The sequence below is a fragment of the Prunus dulcis genome, unplaced genomic scaffold (genome assembly GCF_902201215.1).
Source record: "Prunus dulcis unplaced genomic scaffold, ALMONDv2, whole genome shotgun sequence".
NCBI classification, from domain to species: domain Eukaryota; kingdom Viridiplantae; phylum Streptophyta; class Magnoliopsida; order Rosales; family Rosaceae; genus Prunus; species Prunus dulcis.
This window is the reverse complement of record NW_023010177.1, coordinates 1-21,285: the sequence shown is the minus strand read 5'-3', so window position 1 is coordinate 21,285 and position 21,285 is coordinate 1. Positions and strand designations below refer to the sequence as shown.

The following is a 21,285-nucleotide window of genomic DNA, read 5'->3' as shown; positions in this document are numbered from 1 at the left end:
TGAAGATTTCTCAGCCACTGTCTGCCGGAGGAGCCGGCAAAACAATACGAGATCGAATATGAGCAGTTACCTTTTTTCTGTCTTTTTTGTGGCAACATTGATCATGTGGATTCAAACTGTGAGTTGAAGAAGTCGGGGGCTATCTCGATTGAACAATATGGCCGGTGGAAAACGATTATGCATGAGGTGTTCAGTATTCGGGCAGAGAATAGCTTGAAAGGGAAGCGTTATGGTTTGTTGGGAAGTAGAATCTTGGGGTGGTTCTGGTGAAGCCAAGAGACGGCCATGTAGAACTTTCCATCAGAAACAAAGAAACTTGACGCTGAAGATGAGCATGACGGTGGTAAGTGCACTGTGGGACGAGGCAAAGGGAAGCGGTTGCTCTAGATACGCAAGGGAAGGCATGGGTTATGATCTAATTTGTCTGGTCTAAGGGAATACGGTGCAACGTGTGATGACGTCGTATTATCGCCCTAGGTTTCTATTGGCCTTGCCATGCAAAGGCGGATCCATTAAGGCGCAAAGAGGTGCAGTTGCATGCCATGTGTATTTTTTTTCTTCACTTTTTTTCGTTACGAAACTTACTAATACCATTTTTAAAAATGAATCGTACTTTCTTACTGCATGACACAGAAAAATTCATATTTCAAAAGTTTATAGTGCAAGTCATGCACGTAAGATTATTTGCCCTATTCCAATTTTCGTGTTAGCAAATTTCCTATGCCCTTCTGTTTTCTCTTTAATTTTGTGACACATGGCACACCACTTAACGGCATTTTAACTCTGTTAACTCTCTTTAGCCTATTTATTTTTAGTAAAATAATTAAAAACTATTAAAATACACGTTTGACATAAACGATATTGCATCTTCATCTTCTACACTACCTATTATCATACTCAACCCCTTCATAATTTTTTTTTTCTCCTTATTGGCTGCTGGTTTTGGAGCCATCGTATGAGAAGTTTTTGAACAAATAACTCACATACCCATTAAGCAATTCATTTGGTTTCAATCTATGTTCCCTTTTTGTTTTCATCTACTGTAGTGTAAACAAATTGAAATTTCTAATAGGATGACTCCAAAACCAGCAGCCAAAAAGGTGAAAAATTATGAAGCAATTTTCCTTCCAATGGTGATTGTGAATTGAGAAGAGTGAGAGAGAAAGACTCAAAAGGCTGAAAGAATTGCCAGAAGCTCGTGAATCATCTGCTCGACATTGGCACTGGCTAGTTTTCATGGAAATTTGCAATATGCAAGTTCTGTTACAATCATCTTTTTCATTTTCTTTTCTGGAAAAAATAACATTGAAACAAAATGAGTTTGACTCACATGAATTGCATAATGGGTATGTGAAAGAATGTAGAAAGCTGTATATTGTATATCTCTATTAAGATCATAATGTACAAGATTTATACAGAATGAAAGTTCTATTCTAAGTATGTAAATCACAATAGCTGTAATGACCGTAAACTTAGCTAATTACTAAGATTGAGGTAATCACAATAGTTGACCAATTTCTTTCCTTTAACACTCCCCCTCAAGTTGGAGTGTGAATATCAATTACACCCAACTTGCCAAGATGGGATTGGAACAAGGGGGCAGGAGCCGACGTGCTGTCTCAAAATGATGCATTCAGGGTTCATGCATAAACTGACTTAGAGTATTCACTGCATATGTGATTTCGGGTCTTGTTATTGTAAGATATATTAACCTGCCAACAAGTCTGCGATAGCGAGTAGGATCCTTGAGAGGGTCACTCCCTGTAGGCATGAGTGCAACATTGGCTTCCATAGGAATTTTTGTAGGCTTTGCACCAAGTAAACCTGCATCTTCCAAAATATCCAATGTATACTTCCGTTGACAAAAAGAAATCCCAGATTTGGACCGTGCAATTTCAACTCCAAGAAAATACTTTAAAGGTCCAAGATCTTTGATTTTGAAACAAGTGCCAAGGAAGTGTTTAAGGTCTCGTATGGCATCATCATCATTTCCAGTAATTATCATATCATCAACGTACAACAATATAACAGTGAAGGATTTACCATGTTTGTGTGTAAACATAGAATAATCTGCTCTGGGTCTGGGCCGGATGGGGAAGAGAGTGAGGAGAAGAAGAATAGGTTGGGCTTTCCTGGGTCTGGGATAAGGGGTCATGGGCTGGAGTGGGTAGGACAATAGTGTCAGTTTGTTGTTCAGGTGGTGAGGTAGAGAAAGGGAATATATTTTCGTGAAAAACCACATCCCAAGAGGAAAAGAATTTTTGTGTGCTGAGGTCATAAAGGCGATAACCCTTTTGACCAAGGGGATAACCAAAGAAAACACATCGTCGGGCCCGTGCATCAAACTTGTGTTTGGGAAGGAGATTGGTAGCATAACACAGACAACCAAAAACTCGTAAAAATGAATAATCAGGAGTTTTGTGATGTAAAAGTGCATATGGAGATTGGTGTTGGAGTAATGGTGTTGGAAGGCGATTGATGAGATAACATGCAGTGTGTAAGCTTTCTCCCCAAAAACGTAAGGGAATATTGGCCTGAAAACGGAGTGCCCGAGCCACATTTAAAAGGTGGCGATGTTTTCGTTCGACGATGCCATTTTGTTGGGGTGTATATGGACATGAGTGTTGGAAAGAGGTACCAGTGTCTCGAAAAAAAGGTTGGAGTGAAAGAAATTCACTCCCATTGTCGGCACGCAAGGTTTTGACATGAAGATTGAATTGGGTTTTGACCCAAGAGAAAAAAGATTTTATCACCCCTTGTGTGTCTGATTTAAAATTTAAGAGATGGATCCATGTAAAATGGGTAAAATCATCCACAATAGTTAGAAAATATCGTGCACCAGTATGAGTGTGAATTTTGTGTGGCCCCCAAATGTCACAATGAATTAAATCAAAAGGTGCATGAGATGACAATGAAGTAGATGGAGAAAAAGATAAGCGAGTTTGCTTTGCTAAAGGACAAATATCACAAACATGATTGGTATCACAGATAATTTCTGGAAATTTATTGGAAAGAAATTGAGTAGGGGCGTTGGATGGGTGTCCCAGACGTTGATGCCAAAGATGGGAGGTGTGGTGAACATGAAGAGCTAGATGTGGGTTTTGGGTGGCTTTGAGGTAGTAGAGCCCATTAAATTGCTTGCCCAGGCCAATCGTCCTCCCCGTATTCACGTCCTGCACAACACAAAATTTATCAAAGAAAGTCACCATACACTGCAATCCTCGTGTCAATTTGCTCACAGACAATAAGTTCACATTGAATTGTGGTACATGAAGAACACCATCTAGAGTTAAGGTGTCAGACACTTTAATGGATCCAATATTTTTGATGGCTGCTTTTCCTCCATTAGGTAAACCAACAAAATCATGTTGAGTATTGACTGTGTTGTGTGTAGGTGCAAAACACGAAATATGATCTAATGCTCCACGGTCCATGATCCAATAGAAATTTGAAAGTGGGTCATGCTGTGAAAGGTTGCAGGTTGATGTAACAATACCTGTTGCATTTGCAAGATGAGAATTACCAGGTCGATTGTGTAAAAGAGCGATCAGTTGATTGTATTCTTCAGTAGTGAAAGTGGGGCTGTCATTGGATTTGACGTGGGGCCCTGGGGTTGGATCTTTTTCAGCAGTGTAAGCAGCCCGTTTGTTTTTTGGCTTGACATTCTTCCCATGGAGTTTGTGGCCCACAGGAAATCCATTAAGGAAAAAACAAGTGTCAATGGTGTGGGTGTCTCCATCACAATAAGAACATTTCAGAAACTTCCTGAAGTTGGAGCTGTGTTTTCCGTCCCCAGCACCAGAGGGTTTCGCCGCTGCTGCCGAGTTGCCTGGGTTGGTGCCGCCCTTGGTGTTCGCAGAACGTATGATTTGCATGGCATGGGATCCGGTCTGTCGATTTGCCACGTCCAGTGGCCTTTCGTGTTGGAGGATCAGGCCATGGACATGACATGTGTCTGGGATCGGTGACATCATTAGAATTGACCCACGCACAGTTGAATAAGGTTCGTTCAGACCCATTAAAAATTGCATGACTCTCTCCTTCTCTTCTCTAGAAGCACGTGTTGTGGAACCTTCGCAAGTGCAGATGATGGGTTCATGATATGAATCCAATTCATCCCATAAGGCCTTGAGTTTGGTGTAATACTCTGAAATCGAAAGATGGCCTTGTCGATGTTCGGCAATTTCTTGACGGATTTGGTAAATCCGGGAGTCGTTGCCTTGTGAGAACCGATCTTTAAGATCATTCCACACCATGGATGCGCTAGTGCAGTAAAGTACACTGCTTGCGATGTCGGGTTGTAGTGAGTGCAAAATCCAGGATAACACCATATCGTTGCATCTCTGCCAAATGGAGAATTTGGCATCAGTTTTTGCTGGGGCTTTGATAGTCCCGTCAATGAATCCTAGTTTGTTTTTAGCGCTCAAGGCAATTCGCATCGAGCGACTCCATTGACCATAGTCATGGCCTTCGAGAGGTTTCGAAACTAGAACCAGACCGGGTGAGTCGGAATGGTGTTGGATAAGTGGATCAGACATGTTGATTTCAGATCCGGATGATTTTTCATCACCCATGTTGATGGGCTGTGTAGGTTGGTTGTTTGTGTGTTTGGTTTTGGTAGCGGAAGACGTGCAGAGTCACCTATGTTGGTGCTCTGATACCATGAAAGAATGTAGAAAGCTGTATATTGTATATCTCTATTGAGATCATAATGTACAAGATTTATACAGAATGAAAGTTCTATTCTAAGTATGTAAATCACAATAGCTGTAATGACCGTAAACTTAGCTAATTACTAAGATTGAGGTAATCACAATAGTTGACCAATTTCTTTCCTTTAACAGTGCTCAGTGAAATAAAAATCATGTTAATCTAGGCTATTTTAATATGTTTGTGTGGTTATGTATAAAAGACCTCGATTTGGCTTCGTTTATGATCATATCTGAATTATGCTCAGTGAAATAACAATCACATTAAATCCTTGTTATGTTATATATGTTCGTTTTGGTTATGTATTATAGGGGAATAGTATAGAGAAGTAATGTGAGAAGCATAAAAAGATAATTGAATTTTCTATCGCAGTTTGTGTTCTTATTCAACTTTGGTATCCATTGTTTACCTGCTTATAAATGATGGAGAACTCATAATTTGTGGGTTGAAAATATAGTTGTGGGAGCAAGATTTCACATGTGAATCACGAAATTACGTGTGGACAAGAATTGGAACAACAGAAAACACTTCCCTTCAGCAAGAGGAAAAATAAAAGACAAAATCGTTGATGCCAAAGTGCCTATTCCATGGCATTAAATTCATAACCATTTAAGACCCACTACCTCACCATTTCTTTTTCACTAACTCTCCACCATCAACACTTCTTTAATCTATTTAATCCATCATGATCCTTTCACTGCCTACCATGAATACAATAACCTTCTACTTACCTCATTGCCCATTATAAATTTGTCGTCCACTCTTTTTGCAAAGACAAACCATTACGACATATGTCTTTCTCCATATCTTTCAAATAATATGTTTTCATTGTAGTCAGTTGCTAGAACTCTAGCTAACGTTAAAGAAAATGTTATTTGAGTAAGTTTCTGCATTGTTCTTTGATCCAGCATATGGTATGAAATATTGCTATAATTTCTTTTATTTTTGGTTGTTCAATATTCTCGTGTTCTTTTTGTATAGTTGATGTTAAGTGCTATTATCTTTTTATGAGTTCAATTGTATTTTTCTCATTGTTAAGAACTAGCTTAGAACTCTTTTAATTTATAAGAACCAACATTGAGCAGTTCAGTTTTTCTTAAAAATCATTGATAAAAGATAAATATTGTAAAATTAAATTGATTTTAATTTATTAATCTTCTGATTAAAGTTTCTTTATGATAATTTTAATCAAGTTATAATTTGTATTAAAGAGTAAGAAACATATTTTTCTTAAAGAACTGAATCTTCATGTGTTTGTATTTTCATCATTGATATTTTGATCTTAAACTCTGTCTCAACAATATTAAAATCAAATTACATTTTCATTTTTGGTGTCACTTTTATTCAGAACTTTTACTATCTGCTCCTTGAATATACAATACTTGGGACTTTGCAACAAGTTTTTGGGCAATAATAATCTTGGAAGTCCAAGTATCCTATCCTCAATAAGCATATATGAAAAAGTCTAAACACAAAGTCACAATTAAACGTACCAAAATGAAAACAACAACAAAAATGAAAAGGTGATTTGATTTGAATATTATAGAGATTGAGTTTGAAATCGAAATATCAATGATAAAAATACCAAGGCATCAAGGTTTAATTCTTTAAGTAAAACATGTTTCATTCAGAAATGTTGACCAGAAGAAAAAAAAATGAAAATCAATTTAATTTTTCAATGTTGTCTTTTAATAATGATATTGTTCAACATATTGAATTCTTTAATGTCGGTTTTTTTAAATGAAAATAATATTAAGTCAATTCTTAACAATGAGAAAATACAATTAAACTCATGAAAACATTAGCACTTAATATCAATTATACTAAAAAATTTTGAAAATTTTGAACAACCCAAAAATTAAAAAAATAAGCAATTCATACCATATGCGTGATCAAAGAACATTCCATTTAGCCTTAGGTAGAGTTTTTGGAATTCATTACAAAGAAAACATAATTTAACGCTTTGAACGAGATGGAAAAAAAATTGTAATGGTGTGTCTTTGCAAAAAGGTGGACGAGTGATTTGTAGTGGGCAATGAGAGGTATGTGGAAGGTTAATGTATTCATGGCGGGTAGGGAAGGGATTAAGTGATGAATTAAATGGATTAAAGAGATGTTGATGGTTGAGAGTTAGTGAAAAATAAATGGTGAAGATAGTGGGTGTTAAATGGTTATAAATGCTATGGAATAGGCTCTTTTTATTAACGGTTCTGTCTTCTATATATTCTCCCTATTTACTTTTCTTTTATAATTACAAAAATCTCAAAATTAATTTTTTAATAAAGTCCACGAACAATTCTCTTTACAATTTGCTTGAACGTGGACAAATCGATATCTTCATCTTTTATGTTTTCCACTGCCAATGTAACTCCTACACACAGAAATATCGTAATAAGTTCAATATAGAAAGTTCATAATTTCAAATGGTGAGAATAAAATATAACAAAAAATGAAAATATCATTATTAAGTCAAAACTATATTATAAAATCTTCAAAAAAATATTAAAAAGATGCAATTTGAGACTCTTATCAACGCACATGTCCCCAACACCTCTGATGCCCATAAGGGCCAAATAAGTAATGATTTAGGAGTGTCATGCCCCAAATTTCTAACACATAAAAATAAAACTCAACTAAAATCAAAATCAGAGCATGAATGTGAATACATTAATATTTTAGGATTCGGATACTATACTCTGATTTTCTCTGCCATGAGCTGCTTTACTTTTGTTCTCCATACGTCACCTCATTAAAATTTAATCGAAGAAGTATTTATAATGATAAAAGAATAAAAAAAATCCATAACATCCAACTAATAGTAGTTAACGTCCAGCTTTTTTTTTTGTTCTCCTTATTCACGTTCTGTTTTTTTTCCCTCCTTATTCACTTATGTTATGTTATTTTTTCTTATCTCTTTCTGTCATTTTCTCCTACTTTTTTCTCTTCTTGTATAAACCATCATGTCATCATCTAGCTAACTGGAGTGCTAAAGAGAAAACAAAAGAATGGATGTAGGAAATAGAATCGAAGAAGTATTTATAATCTCCATTAAAAAGACAAAAAGGTTTATAATCTTCCCATCAAATAAATGGCAAACATAAATTTACACATCAATAATAAAAGAAAGAAAAATTGTGTATATTTGGCAAGCATTCCTATTGATATATTGACCTGTACAAAAAAAAAAAAACAAAGAAAAAACTAGTTAGTAGTATACAAATAAAATTTCATAATAAAGGTATTACTGAGAGCATAATATACCCATGATTCCAGATGCCATCTCTAGTTTGATCACCATTTAAAGCTGTATGTGGCTTATCGATCATCAAGTTCATAGCCTGTATAAGCTAGTTACGAAAATTGATTATAATAAATAAAAAAAACTTACCATGACTTATAAAAAGGATATTATAAATCTTAATATACCTGACTCCGCACAATGTCATTTGAAACTTGCAAGTCTTGAAATTGTAAAGGGGAACTTGCAGGGTTAAGTAATGGTTGGAAACTATGTTGAGGGTCTCGGTAAGGCATCCATGATATTGTATTAGGTGCCCCATGATCTTGTGCCTATGCAGTTTTACAGTAACATTTTAAACTAGAAACATGATATGAAAACAAAAATTAAATAAATGATACTTACAAGATGTGTAGCTAGATGACATATGTTATTGTCTCTTAAGTGTTGCATTTGGAGATGCACCTGTTCATTATATACAACTAAATTAATAAAAAACTTATTATATTGGAATTGAACTTTGAATGTAAAAGAAGAAAATACCTGTGACGAACGAGAACTAGATGATTTTTTATTCTTAGCTATGTTTTTCTCCAAACAACTTTTTATTCTTTTTCTTCCACGGGATGCTTCCCTCTTCTTTAATCCTTTGCTTGGATAACTTTTGCACTATCCAAGAAACATGCCTCATTACCACCATCTGTCACTATGGTGGAAGGTGACCCTTGGCCATCCTTATCATGTACTTGACCATCCATTTTTGAACTTAACATGTCTTCAATGGTTTTGCTTAGTTGATTCAAATGACTAACAGAAATCTTATATGTTTCTTCACATGGAACATAAAGACCTATATCGAGATGTTTGTTGTAGTTTCACATCTGTCTGGATGTGACGTCCGTGCATATCTTTCACACTTTCAGATCTTGCTTTTCTTGTCTACCTTTTTAAAATATACTGGTTAGGAAATTCTTTGACATTCATGTAATTAGTAAGAATTTTCAGTGCATGGCTGCACAAGAAACCTTTCATCTCAAACAACTTACAACTACAAGAGACATCACCATCTTTCTGTTTTCTAACACGTCGCTCTTTCGAGTTACCATGTAGGACAACTGTATACACCAAATCATCACCATCTTCCTAACAAAATATCATGTCTCACTACTGTTTGGGCCTAAATTTGGCACGCCAAAAATCAAAAGACAGACCCATGATGAAATTATCTGCTCAGCCCAAAAAGCTTGAGGATAACAAAATTAGGATCCAGACAGGCTGGGCTTTACGCCAGGATGTCGAAAACAAAGCCTCCAGCCCAAGAAAGACCAAACATGGAAATTGTCATTTGGGCTCAGCCCATAAATTTCTGTTGGATTCAAACCCAAGGGATTAAAAACACATCCACCTCAGCTTTGAAAAGTCAGCATTTTCAACTAAAGTTTTTATATGGGAAGAGACGTCTCTGAAACACTCCCAACACAAGATCAAAACCCCGTCTATATTCAAAGATTTTGCTCCAAAGCAATACACCATTTTCTAAGGAATTCACGGGTCACACTTTCTCAGTTAGAACGGGAAACAGGGAATTGTTCAGGAAATACAGAAGAAAACCAAACCGCCATAAAAAGCCCACACAGACGGTGGCGTTGGTTGAAACAAAAAAAGCTGCCGCCCAGGAAACCAGGGAAAGGACTGCTTTAGGAGGTGACTGCTGTGAGCCTATCTGCCATTGATTGATCAAATCTTTTCTACTTTACGTTTTAGGAGATCTTTTTGCCGCCCATTATTAAAATTAAAAACACCTCCAGGAAGGTCTCTTATAAAAACAAGAGTAGGCAAGAAAGAAAAGGACACTCAATTCATCAATCAATCAAAAAAAAACAACAACAAGAAAACAACCAAAAGCTCACTTGGATTCCAAGAGAAACCAGCTTTAGATCAGAATTCCAAAGTTCAGACTTAGAAAATAAGTCTTCTAAAACGAGATCCCTCGTTACAAATTTGGTTCAGCAAAAGCCAAGACAAGCAGAGTTTGAGTTTTCACAGACGTAGAGACCTCAGCAAACTCATGAAGAGTCCTGCTCAGGCAAAACAACGCTCGTAGTGCAATCCCTAGTTCATCAAGCCCTCGAGAACAGCCACTTCTGCCCCCTTCAAACTGAAGGAACTGCAGTTCTGCCCACTCAAAGGCCTCACGAAGCGTGAAGTAAACATAAAGCTATGCCAAAATCGAACTTTGGTATCGATTCACAGGTCAGCCTAGCATCTGAAGTCACGAAGTAGTACGGACCGACCCAAGCGCGTCCAGTCCAGCCCAAACTGGAACCTCCCATCCAAGCAGAAACGGAGTTCCAGCCATCTTTTAACCTTCCTAGAGTCGATATGTATATTTATTGCTTTGTAGAAGGCAGTTCTGCCTGAAATAGTCCAACTTCTATCAAATATTTCTGGCCAGAACAGCCGTTTGATACTGAGATAAATTGTGAAAGTCCTTACCAGTCTGAGGCAAGAAAAGAACTTACTTGGGAGATATTCCTCACCCAAATTCACAATCGTTTGTTTTAGAAGTCAGTAACTTGGGGCGCAAGTTATCTATTCTAAAAAGAAGTCTGCTAGGATTTACATTGCTAGCAGTGGCACGCTCGCACACCAAAGAAAGCTGACTTGTTGACCAACACATGGTCTCCAAGCCAGTGGGGAACTTTGCCCTTCCATCACAGGAGTAAACGCGAAAACGGGTGAACAATTTGGCACGCCCAGTGGGACTTCTCAGTATACATACTCTGACAGAGCCGTTCACAGGTTTACAAATACAGGAAGCTCTAGCCAGAATCCACACCAGATATGGAGACAAACCAAATGGCTCGCAGGGAAGGTCCCGAGTCAGAAGAAAGCGATGCTAGACAATCAGCTCGCGGCAGTACAGGAAGTAGACGTTCTAGGACTAGCTCCAGAAAGATGAATCAAATACAGGAGTCAATACTCCGACAAGAAGTCACGGTGCAAAGGAACCAAGAGACTCTCAATAATATGACAGCAATGATGCAGTGGCAGGTTAACAGGCAGTTCCGGAAAGACCGAGAAACCGCCATGGCCAGAATTCCAAACCCTGATGCTGTAGTCCAGCAGTTAGACCTCCCTTACGGCCCTCCGCCAGGACTAGCATGGCCATACCAGGAAAACCCCCTAGTTGCACAGGTCGCTGGTTTACCAGATCACAGAGAACTCCAGGCTGGTCCAAGGGAAGGAGTCCTTCCTAATCAAGAACACGAAGCCCCAGCCCGACCAGATGACCTTGCACTAGTTCAGCAGAACCAGCCAGAACCTCAGCCCATTCCACCCTTGGTGGCCCAGCATGATCAACCTTTGGCACTTCAGCCTGAACCACCAGCAGTATTGCCATATAGACCCAGAAGGATGGACCCTAATCCATTCCCTCCACCCGCAAGAGGGAGAAGAGGCAGAGGGGGAAATAACCTTTTTGCTAATCATGATAGGAATAGGCCGGGGGCAAACTGGAGAAATCACCTAGACATTGAAGAGCAGGAAGGGCACAGGGAGGAACCTCCACCCAGACCATACAGGGCGGAGCCCAGGATCGATTACATCCAGCCAGAACAGGGACAAAACCTTCCCCCCGTCAATGCTTTGAATGACATAGGGGCATTGCAAAGAATGATCAGAGAAATCATGGAACCCGAGGCTAGGAGAGGGGAAAGGCCTACTTACAGAAAACCATACCCAGCCTACATCGATCAAATACCGTTGCCTCCAGGTTTCAAAGTGCCAAACTTCACCTTGTTCAACGGGGAGGATCCCCATGCTTCCTCTGTTGAACATATAGGCAGGTTCTCCGTCCAATGCATAGCCATCGAGAACAACCCTCTGTTGAAGTTAAGACTTTTCGGCAATTCCCTCTCTGGACAGGCTTTCACCTGGTATACCAGCCTGCCAGCCAATTCTGTGCAAACCTGGGAGCAGATGGAAAATATCTTCCATGACTATTATTACAGGATCCAGCCAGAAGTCACCATCAGTGATCTAGCTGCCCTCAAACAAAGCGAAGATGAACCGGCTCAAGATTTCATAACCAGGTTCAGAAAGCTCAAAATGAAGTGCCGAATCCCCATGGAAGAAAGACATTTCATCCAGATGGCCCAAGCTGCCCTTAAAATCTCTCTCAGGAAGAGGTTCGACGGAATGTTGTTCGGGGACCTGGCAGAACTGGCTGATAAGGCATCTAAATATGAGGAATTACTCAGGGAAGAACAGCAAAGAAGGAACTCCTCCAAAGGTACTTATTACAAAACCCCTTCTTCTTCAGTCCACCTGATTGGGGTGGAATCACAGGAAGATACAGAAGAATCAGAAGAGAGAGAGGTTTCAGTGGCAGAAATGGCAAAACTAAAGCATCCCATTAGTTGCAAAGCCCTTACAAAGCCACCTAAAGACCAAAACCCTCCACCGTTCACAGGAGGATTCGTTCCCAACAAGCCAATGCAGAACAAGGTTTACTCTTTTGATTTGACCAAGGTTGATGCTTTGTTCGATGAAATGCTGCTACAGAAGGCAATAGAAACGCCCCACAGAATACCCAAGCCAGAAGAACTCAAGGGCAGACAGTACTACCGATGGCACAACTCTTGGAACCATTCTACCAATAGTTGTGTTGTTTTTAGGGACGTAATGCAAGAAGGAATAATGGCAGGAAGGTTGAAACTGGCAGAAAAACCTCCATCGGTCACGACAGATCCTTTCCCTCAACCACAAGTCAATATGGTCAACTTGAATTGGCCAGAACAGAGGGAAACTCAGCCAATGACAGATGCTAGTTGCAGCAGAAGCAGAAGAATCATAAGGGAAACCAGTCAGAGACCAAGAGCCACCATATCGGCTGGGGTAGTGCTCTGCAGCAGGTGCAAATGTGAAACAGAGCTAGAAGTGGTTCTAGACAGGCAAAATCAGCCCACACCTAGTGTCTTCGGTAGGATTGGAGCCTCATCCCGAGACAAAACAAGACAGAAGAACTGTTTCAGGCCTACACAATGCAGCGAAAGGAGGACAGAGCAGCCCAGGAAGGAAATATCAATCAAGACACCCGGAAATGAAAAGCCTTTGGCAACAATCATAGAGGGCAGATGGTACTCCGTAGGAAAAAGCGATAGACCAACTCTGGAGTTAACCAGAACTCAGAAAAGAAGAATCCAGAGGCAATACTGCACATATCTTAAGAGCCAGAATAATACGCAGGTACATCCAGAGACCAATTCTGCCAGGAAAGGAAAAAATCTTGAAGCACTTCCCCAGACAGAACAGAAAGCTTGTCAGTCAAAGGAACTACTAAAAACAGAACCTTCAGCCAGATCTCCTATCCATCCAGCCTCATCATCCGGCAATCATCCCAACATCATACAGGCACTAGAGAAATCCGAGTCTACCCCGCTACAAGGAGAAGACGGCTACATGGAGGAATATGAAGAAGAACAACTGGACTACGGAACATTTACAGATGATCAGAATAAACCCCTCGGAACTGTAGAACAGGATACGGGGAAGAACTGATGGAATTTGAGGAAGAATTGGATGAAGAAACAGAAGCTTTTGGCGCAGAGTTGGAGGACCTGCTACAAGGTGATCTGAGAATTAACATGGTATTCATCCTACCAGAAAAATTCAGGGCCGCCGAGGGACAAGAAAGCACTTTGGAAGGAGATGTTTTCTCTCAGGAAAGCTTTGAATGTAGATTGGCAGAAACAAAGGAGCCACCAGAACAACAGGCGGACAACCCCAGAACAGGCGGAACAGCCAATAACCCAGCTACAGAGCAACTTTGTTTCTCCAAACCAACCAGAGAAATGGCAAATCACCTCAGGCCTTTGTTTATAACAGCAATCCTCGGAGGCATCCCTATTTCCAAAATCATGATAGATGGAGGTGCAGCCATTAATCTATTACCCCACAGAATGCTGAGCAAGATGGGCAGAACAGAGAAGGATTTGATTCCAACACGTCTGACCGTCACCAACTTCGCTGGGGGCATCACAAAAATTCATGGCATCTTAGACGTAGATGTCATAGTTGGAAGCAAAGAATTGAAAATAGCATTCTTTGTGATAGACACTACTTCCACCACTTACAATGCACTACTTGGCAGGGATTGGATTCACCAGAGCCTTTGTGTTCCTTCCACCCTCCACCAGCAGTTAGCACTATGGAATGAAGAAGGCCACATGGAGATTGTAGAGGCCGATCCACGGCCATTCCTACCCTCTGCCATGTGTCTTGAAGCGAGGTATTATCATGACGACCTCGGTCCTTTTACTTTCTTTGGAGTCAACCAGAACGGCCGCCCCCATGGTGTCACGGCCCAAAGGCTCATTGAAGAAGGTCTAGCCAATTCTCTGGAAGACTGGAATAGACCTTTCTACGCTAAGAACTCTGATGATTAGTCCCAATCAACGGAACAAGGATCGAGCTGCAACAATCCGATCCATCACAAAAAGATTGTTGATATACTGGGAAGAAAGGAAGTTTTTCATACAGAATCCAGCCACCAATATGGCAGAATTCACCCACGAAAGTACAGAGGAACAAGAAGAGGAAGTTTTACAGGAGGAAGTATTAGATTTTGCACCAGCAGCATTGGATGACTCCCTGCCAGAAGTGGAGGATCCTCTACAAGAAATAAACTTAGGGACAGAAGAAGATCCAAGGCCTACTTTCATCAGCACACTTTTAAAAGAACCACTCAAGTCTGAACTCATGGCACTTTTACAGGAGTTCAGAGATTGTTTTGCCTGGCATTATCACGAGATGCCAGGACTAGACAGACAGTTAGTAGAGCACAAACTGCCAATCAAAGATGGCTACCTTCCAGTTAAACATGCCAGAAGAAGAATGTCTATGGACACATAACTAAAGGTCAAAGAAGAGATAGAAAGGCTGCTCAAGGCAGGATTCATCAGGCCAGCCATCTATGCCGATTTGTTAGCAAATATTGTACCTGTTCTCAAAAGAAAAACAGGGGCAGTTAGAATCTGTGTGGATTACAGAAATCTGAATGAAGCATCTCCCAAAGACGAATATCCTATGCCAATGGCAGACATGCTAATAGACGGAGCTGCTCATAACCAGATGCTATCTTTCATGGATGGCAATGCAGGTTATAACCAGATCATGATGGCAGAACAAGACATCCACAAGACAGCCTTCATGTGCCCAGGGCATATAGGTGCTTTCGAATATACTGTAATGCCTTTCGGTTTAAGGAATGCGGGTGCTACCTATCAAAGGGCAATGAATTCCATTTTTCATGATATGATAGGACATTCTTTAGAAGTGTACATAGATGATGTGGTGATTAAATCCCCCGAGGAAGGAAACCACATATCAAGTCTAAGAAAAGCATTCCTAAGAATGAGGCAGCACAAATTAAAAATGAACCCCAAAAAATGTGTTTTTGGAGTTTAGGCAGGAAATTTCTTAGGATTCTTGGTTCACCAGAGAGGCATAGAGGTTGACAAGAATAAAGCAAAGTCCATCATGGAAGCCCTACCACCTCGGAACAAAAAGGAACTTCAGAGTCTCCTAGGAAAAATCAATTTTCTAAGGAGATTCATATCTAATTCTGCAGGAAAAATTCAACCTTTTTCTTCCCTGTTAAGGCTGAAGCAAGAACAAACATTCAAGTGGGAAGAACAGCACCAACAGGCTTTCCAGGAAATAAAACATTACCTCTCAAATCCACCAGTCCTGTCCCCCCCAAAAAGAGGCAGACCACTCAAGCTCTATGTATCTGCTTCAGAAGTATCCATTGGAAGTCTGCTAGTTCAAGATAACAAAGAAGGAAAGGAGCAAGCAGTCTACTATCTAAGCAGAACATTAACAGAAGTGGAAAGAAGGTATTCCGCGATAGAAAGGCTTTGCCTGGCCTTGTATTTTACTGCCGTAAAACTCAGACACTACATGCTGCCACACACTATCTACATCATCGCCAAGACAGACTTAATCAAATATATGTTGACAAGACCAATGCTGAGGGGCAGAATTGGGAAATGGACTTTGGCTTTGACAGAATTCACCCTCAGGTATGTCCCCCAGAAAGCTGTCAAAGGGCAAGCTGTGGCAGACTTCTTAGCAGATCACCCAGGAGAGGAAATTGAAAACATGGACTCTTTGGACATAGCAAATGCGAATCTACTAACTAGGGCTCATGTTTGCCTTAACAATCCAATCTATTCGATTCATCTCACACCTTGGAAACTATATTTTGATGGATCAAAAACAGATAAGGCTTCAGGAGCCGGGGTTGTTCTGGAGGAACCATTGGGGGTCAGACATTGCTATTCCTTCCAATTAGATTTCCAGTGCACCAACAACAGGGCCGAGTATGAAGCTTTGATTATAGGGCTTGAGATGTTGGTAGAATTAGGAATCCAATCCGTGGAGATCTTGGGAGATTCCATGCTTGTCCTAAAACAGATTGCTGGAGAATACAAATGTCTAAATCCTTCCCTGGCTGTATATCTAGTAGCAGCTAGAAATCTGTTGACAGAATTTAGAGAAGCTACTTGGGAATACATCCCAAGGGAAGAAAACTTCGCAGCCAATGAACTGGCTCAGGTAGCATCAGGCATACAAATGCCCGGAGACTGCGTCCAGAGGATCATCAAGATAGGAAGGAAAAGTCTACCATCTGTTTTGACTAGAGGAATGGAGATAGAAGTCAATTCTGCCTTAATCACTAAAGACGATTGGAGGGAGCCTATCATGACTTACTTGCAGTATCCCATTCTGCCCTCCGAGAAAAGAGTCAGAATCATGGCTACAAACTACCTCATGTGGAATGAAGATTTGGTCCGAAAAAGTAAGGATGAGGTGCTATTAAGGTGCCTTGGAAAGACAGAATATATGAAAGTCATGGGAGAAACCCATGAGAGGGGATCTATGGGGCTCACCAAGGGGGAAGAAAGATGTGCTGGTTAATTAGAAGGTATGGCTACTTCTGGCCAACCATGTTGAAGGATTGCATCAACTATTCCAAGGGATGTGAAGCTTGTCAAAGGCACGGCCCAATCCAGCAAGCTCCTTCTGTTCCCATGAATCCAGTGGTAAAACCATGGCCTTTTAGGGGATGGGCAATGGATCTCATTGGCAAAATCTATCCAGCCAGCAGCCAGCAGCATTGTTTTATTATTGTTGCCACAGACTATTTCACCAAATGGGTAGAGGCCAAGCCAATCAAAACCACAACTTCCCAAGAGATCATCACCTTTATAGAAGAACAGATCATACAAAGGTTCGGCATTCCAGAATCAATCACGACTGATAGGGGTTCTTCTTTCATATCTAGGGATATGCTAGATATGGCAGAAACATTCAAGTTCAAACTACTTCAATCTACCCCTTATTATGCTCAAGCTAATGGACAGGCAGAATCAAGTAACAAGGTGATTATCAATATCATCAGAAAAATGCTGGAGAAGAATCCAAAGCAGTGGCATGAAAAGTTATCAGAGACTTTGTGGGCATACAGAACTTCAAAAAGAGAAGCGACTGGCATGACCCCCTATGCTCTGACCTATGGCCATGATGCAATTCTTCCCATGGAGATAGCAGTCCAGTCTCTTAGAATTGCTCACCAGCACGGTCTCACAGGAGAAGACTACTCTCAAGCCATGTTACTTGAATTGGAAGAATTGGATGCAAGTAGGATTGACACCCTCAACAAACTCTTAGCAGGAAAACAGGCTGTGTCAAGGGCATACAACAAAAGAGTCAGAGACAAGAGTTTTGAAGAGGGAGAAATAGTCTGGAAGGCAATTCTGCCCCTTGGAGCACACATAGCTGGATATGGGAAATGGTCACCTACGTGGGAAGGCCCTTTTGTAATTAACCAGATCCTCGGAATGGGGGCATACAGGTTACAGGACCGAGATGGAGTTATTCACACTGCCCCAATCAATGGCAAATGGTTAAAGAAATTCTACCCAACCATGTGGGATTCGCAGGCTGTACAGACAGACCCCGGGATAGAAAAAGAACAAGGCTGACCTTTTCTGTTTATATGAATCCATTTTTGTTTTAAAGTTGTTTTGTTTTTACTTTCAATACTATGTTTGTTTATTGCATCAAGGGTAAATAAAAAGTAGTAAAATACTATTTAAAAGGCAACAAAATAAGCTTATTTAAAAATAGCCACCCTCGCGGCAAAGTTTCCCAAACAAATAAAGAAACGAAAATTGGAAAAAACTAAAACCTTAATTTCTTGAGGGTTTCCTGCAGGTTCGCCTTCTTGACAGAAAGTTCTTTCTGGAGCAGCACCCCTTGGTGAATCGAGGCCTATGCAATTTCCAAAGCTGGCCTGGAAGCTGCAACCATGCTTTGCACAAGGAAGGTGGCCTTGGTCTTAGAACTCAGTCCAGCCCCAAGCCTGTTCTGCACCTCCCTACACTCTGCCAGTTGTTTTTGGAGCTCTTCAATTTGCTTCTCCAACTTGTTCGCAGTAGCCCTGGCTTCCTTGTATCCAGCCACCATCTGGTCCAGTTCTGCTTTCTGCCTAGCAAAATCAGCCAGATTGGCTTCATGTGTGGCCTTGCAGAACTCAGAGGTCTTGAAGGTGGGCCTAAGATCCTCATAACGATCATGCAAATTAAGCACATCTCTGGCCAGGCTTAGGCCCATCTCAAGAATAGGCTTCGGAGCCATGTTCTGTCTGTGTAGCAGGTCCAAGTCCTTCATCAGCTGATCTAGAGCTCCTTTATCTTCATCAAACTCCAGCTCAGTGGACTGCCAGATTTTCAACCTCTCCATGGCCTCCTCAACTACTCTAGATTTTGCCCTGCTTTGAGGAGAGCTGAGTTTCTCCAGCCTATCCAATTGAGCATCCAGATCCATGGCTTCAAACTCTTCCAGTTCTGGATCAGCAAAAGAAGCCGCGGCAGATGATCCTGGAAAGGAATGAATAGGCATCTACAGAAGAGAGTATAAGTTAAGACCAGGAGGAAAGTGAAAAATAAGGGGCCTAAAAGTTATGAAAACTTACAGCAACAATGAGAGGCTTCAGGGGGCTGGATACCGCGGCCAGGACGCCAACAGCTTTAGGCACTTCTACCTGGAAAGGCTACAATAGTTAAAAATAAAGAACAAGCAAAATTGCAGGAAAACATGAACAGTTGAGGAGGAAAATTACCACAACCACAGGGGCAGCAGCAGTTGTTCCCACCTCAGCCTCCGGGACTACGACGGATAGTTCTGCCTGATCCACAGGGTCTGATACAGACCGCTCCACCTGATCCTCGGCCTCTGGAACGGCAGTAGAGTGCTCTGCCTCGGCATCCTCAAAAAGAGCCAGTTCTGAGCTAGTCAGCTCAGTACTCGGACCCTTTTGTTGCTTCTGCGCCAAGGCAATACTCTCTGCGATCACCTCAGCAGGGATTTCATCCTACAAAACAAGGGTCAGAACAAAAGGAATGAAGCAAAAAGGGAAACTAATACGAGTCACAAAATAAAACTCACCTCTCCTTCCGCCATTCCTATTTTTTCTTGAAGCACTTCCTCCAGCTCTTGCAGTTCTTTCTCCGGCTCCACCTCCTCAAAAGCTTCTCGCAGCTCTTCATCCGTCCCAGAAGTGGTGGCCGGGACTGCTGCGGTTTCTTCTACGGCAACATATTCCACTTCACTCCTCTTTTTAAGTTTTTTCAACTTAGTAGGAGGAGGGGAAGGACTCCCAGCTGGACAGAACAAAAGGAAAGGATTAGAAAAAGGACAAGACAGAATAAATCTGAAAAGAACGGCTGGAACATTCCAAATTTACCTGAAATACCAGGCCGCGTGGTGTTGTCCAAAGAGGGAGCAGGCCCTTTTCTTTTTCTTCTGCCAGAAAGAACAGCCTCGGCAGGGGTTTGCTCTGGCTGGACCTCATCTTCTTCATCAGCGGAAGGAAGCTCCAAGTCCCCGGCCTCAATAACAGAGGAGACTGCACCAACAAGTTAGAGGTTCAAAACAAATTCAGCAGAGAAAGACAAAAAAAATGAACTAGAAGGGAACCTACCAATCACTTTTCCAGCATGAACAGACTGTCCACCTACATTGGTCGTCAGGGAAGGATCTAAAAACAGGCAGAACATATGTTAGAAATCGACCACCAAGACAGAACATATTCCAGACAGAATTAGATATCTACCTTCTATGATCTGTGCATTAATGTCTTTGAGGGTCTGGATCATGTGCGCCTTAGCATCCCCCTCCGCAAAAGTGTGCCAGTTCTCCCAACCGTCAAAAAGCACCTTGAGAGCAGTGACAGAGGCTGGCAGACTTTGTAATCTGGTTTGCCACCAGGCGTCAAAATCGGCGGAACTGCAGGAATTTGGTTCCCACGAGGGATAGAGGGCATCCGTGCTATTATTGATCTTATTCACAGCACACCGAGCATTTTTGTGCACCTCCAGATCATCTGCGTCCCTCCAAGAAGAGGCCCGGTTACAACTCCGATATGATTTCAGCGGAATAAGCTGGGGACAGCCAAGCTGCCTTGCACAGAAGTTGGGATGGTAGACTTCTGCCCCCAGATGATAGTTTGGAGGTTTGCCCCCACCATGGGGCAGATCTCTGGGCAGAGTAATGCTCAGAAATTTCTTCCTAAAGTCTGTTCTGGCAGCCTCGTCTTCTGGCTCCTTCTCGAACAACCGAAATCCGGTCTGGAACCAAGGATAGGTCCTCCTGATCACCACTTGCCACTGAGCAGCTGACCTTTTTGTACAATGCCTGAAGAGCATCAAGTACTCCTCAAGAGAGCGCTTAGGCACTTCTGCCGATATCAGAGGAAGGGCCAGAACTTGGTCTTCAGGCAGAACTATGTCTGGAAACCTTAGCTCTGGGAAATAGACCTGCAGCCAGATCTGGATCATCCAGAATGCGCCAGGGGCCGACAGATTCAAAGGATTCTCCAGGGTGGCAGTATGCAGGTTCTTGAAAAGATGAGCCAGAACTGTTGGCCCAAGCCCCACATCAGTGTGATTATGAAGCGCTTCTGCCAGATGCCTATACTCAAGCAGAACTGCCGAAGACCGATTGGGGAAGACGAATCGATTCAGCCAATACAAAAGGAACAACATGTGTTGCTGGTCCTTGTCCTTCTCAGCACTGAATCTCTTCAGATAATTGGAGAAAGAGCAGTTCTGGTTGATCGTGGCTGGAGAGATAGTGAAGGGAGTGACCACTTTCTCTTGGTTTTTTCGCCTATGATAATCTCCAACAGCATCAACAGGCCTGCCATGGGCCCTGAACCCAAAGATCTGAGCCATATCCAGCAGGGTTGGCGCCATAGGACCCACACG

General features: G+C 41.4%; 4 protein-coding genes across 4 annotated transcripts; 2 read left to right on the top strand and 2 right to left on the bottom strand.

The window, feature by feature from the left end:
* Positions 1-1,633: 1,633 nt before the first annotated feature.
* On the bottom strand, positions 1,634-2,155 carry LOC117613130 (uncharacterized mitochondrial protein AtMg00810-like). Its single transcript, XM_034341776.1, has one exon. It carries the CDS (start codon positions 2,153-2,155, stop codon positions 1,634-1,636), a length of 522 nt encoding a protein of 173 aa, XP_034197667.1.
* A 974-nt stretch (positions 2,156-3,129) lies between these two features.
* Positions 3,130-4,574, bottom strand: LOC117613129. The gene is made up of 2 exons (XM_034341775.1): positions 3,281-4,574; positions 3,130-3,173 (listed from the first exon to the last, which is right to left on the bottom strand). The coding sequence occupies exons 1-2, from the start codon at positions 4,572-4,574 to the stop codon at positions 3,130-3,132; spliced, it is 1,338 nt and encodes a 445-aa protein (XP_034197666.1).
* A 9,932-nt stretch (positions 4,575-14,506) lies between these two features.
* Positions 14,507-16,933, top strand: LOC117613128. Its single transcript, XM_034341774.1, has 3 exons — positions 14,507-14,781; positions 14,965-15,304; positions 15,419-16,933. The coding sequence occupies exons 1-3, from the start codon at positions 14,507-14,509 to the stop codon at positions 16,931-16,933; spliced, it is 2,130 nt and encodes a 709-aa protein (XP_034197665.1).
* Positions 16,934-16,962: 29 nt separating this feature from the next.
* LOC117613127 (uncharacterized protein K02A2.6-like) lies at positions 16,963-18,000 on the top strand. Its single transcript, XM_034341773.1, has one exon. The coding sequence runs from the start codon at positions 16,963-16,965 to the stop codon at positions 17,998-18,000; it is 1,038 nt and encodes a 345-aa protein (XP_034197664.1).
* Positions 18,001-21,285: the final 3,285 nt, after the last annotated feature.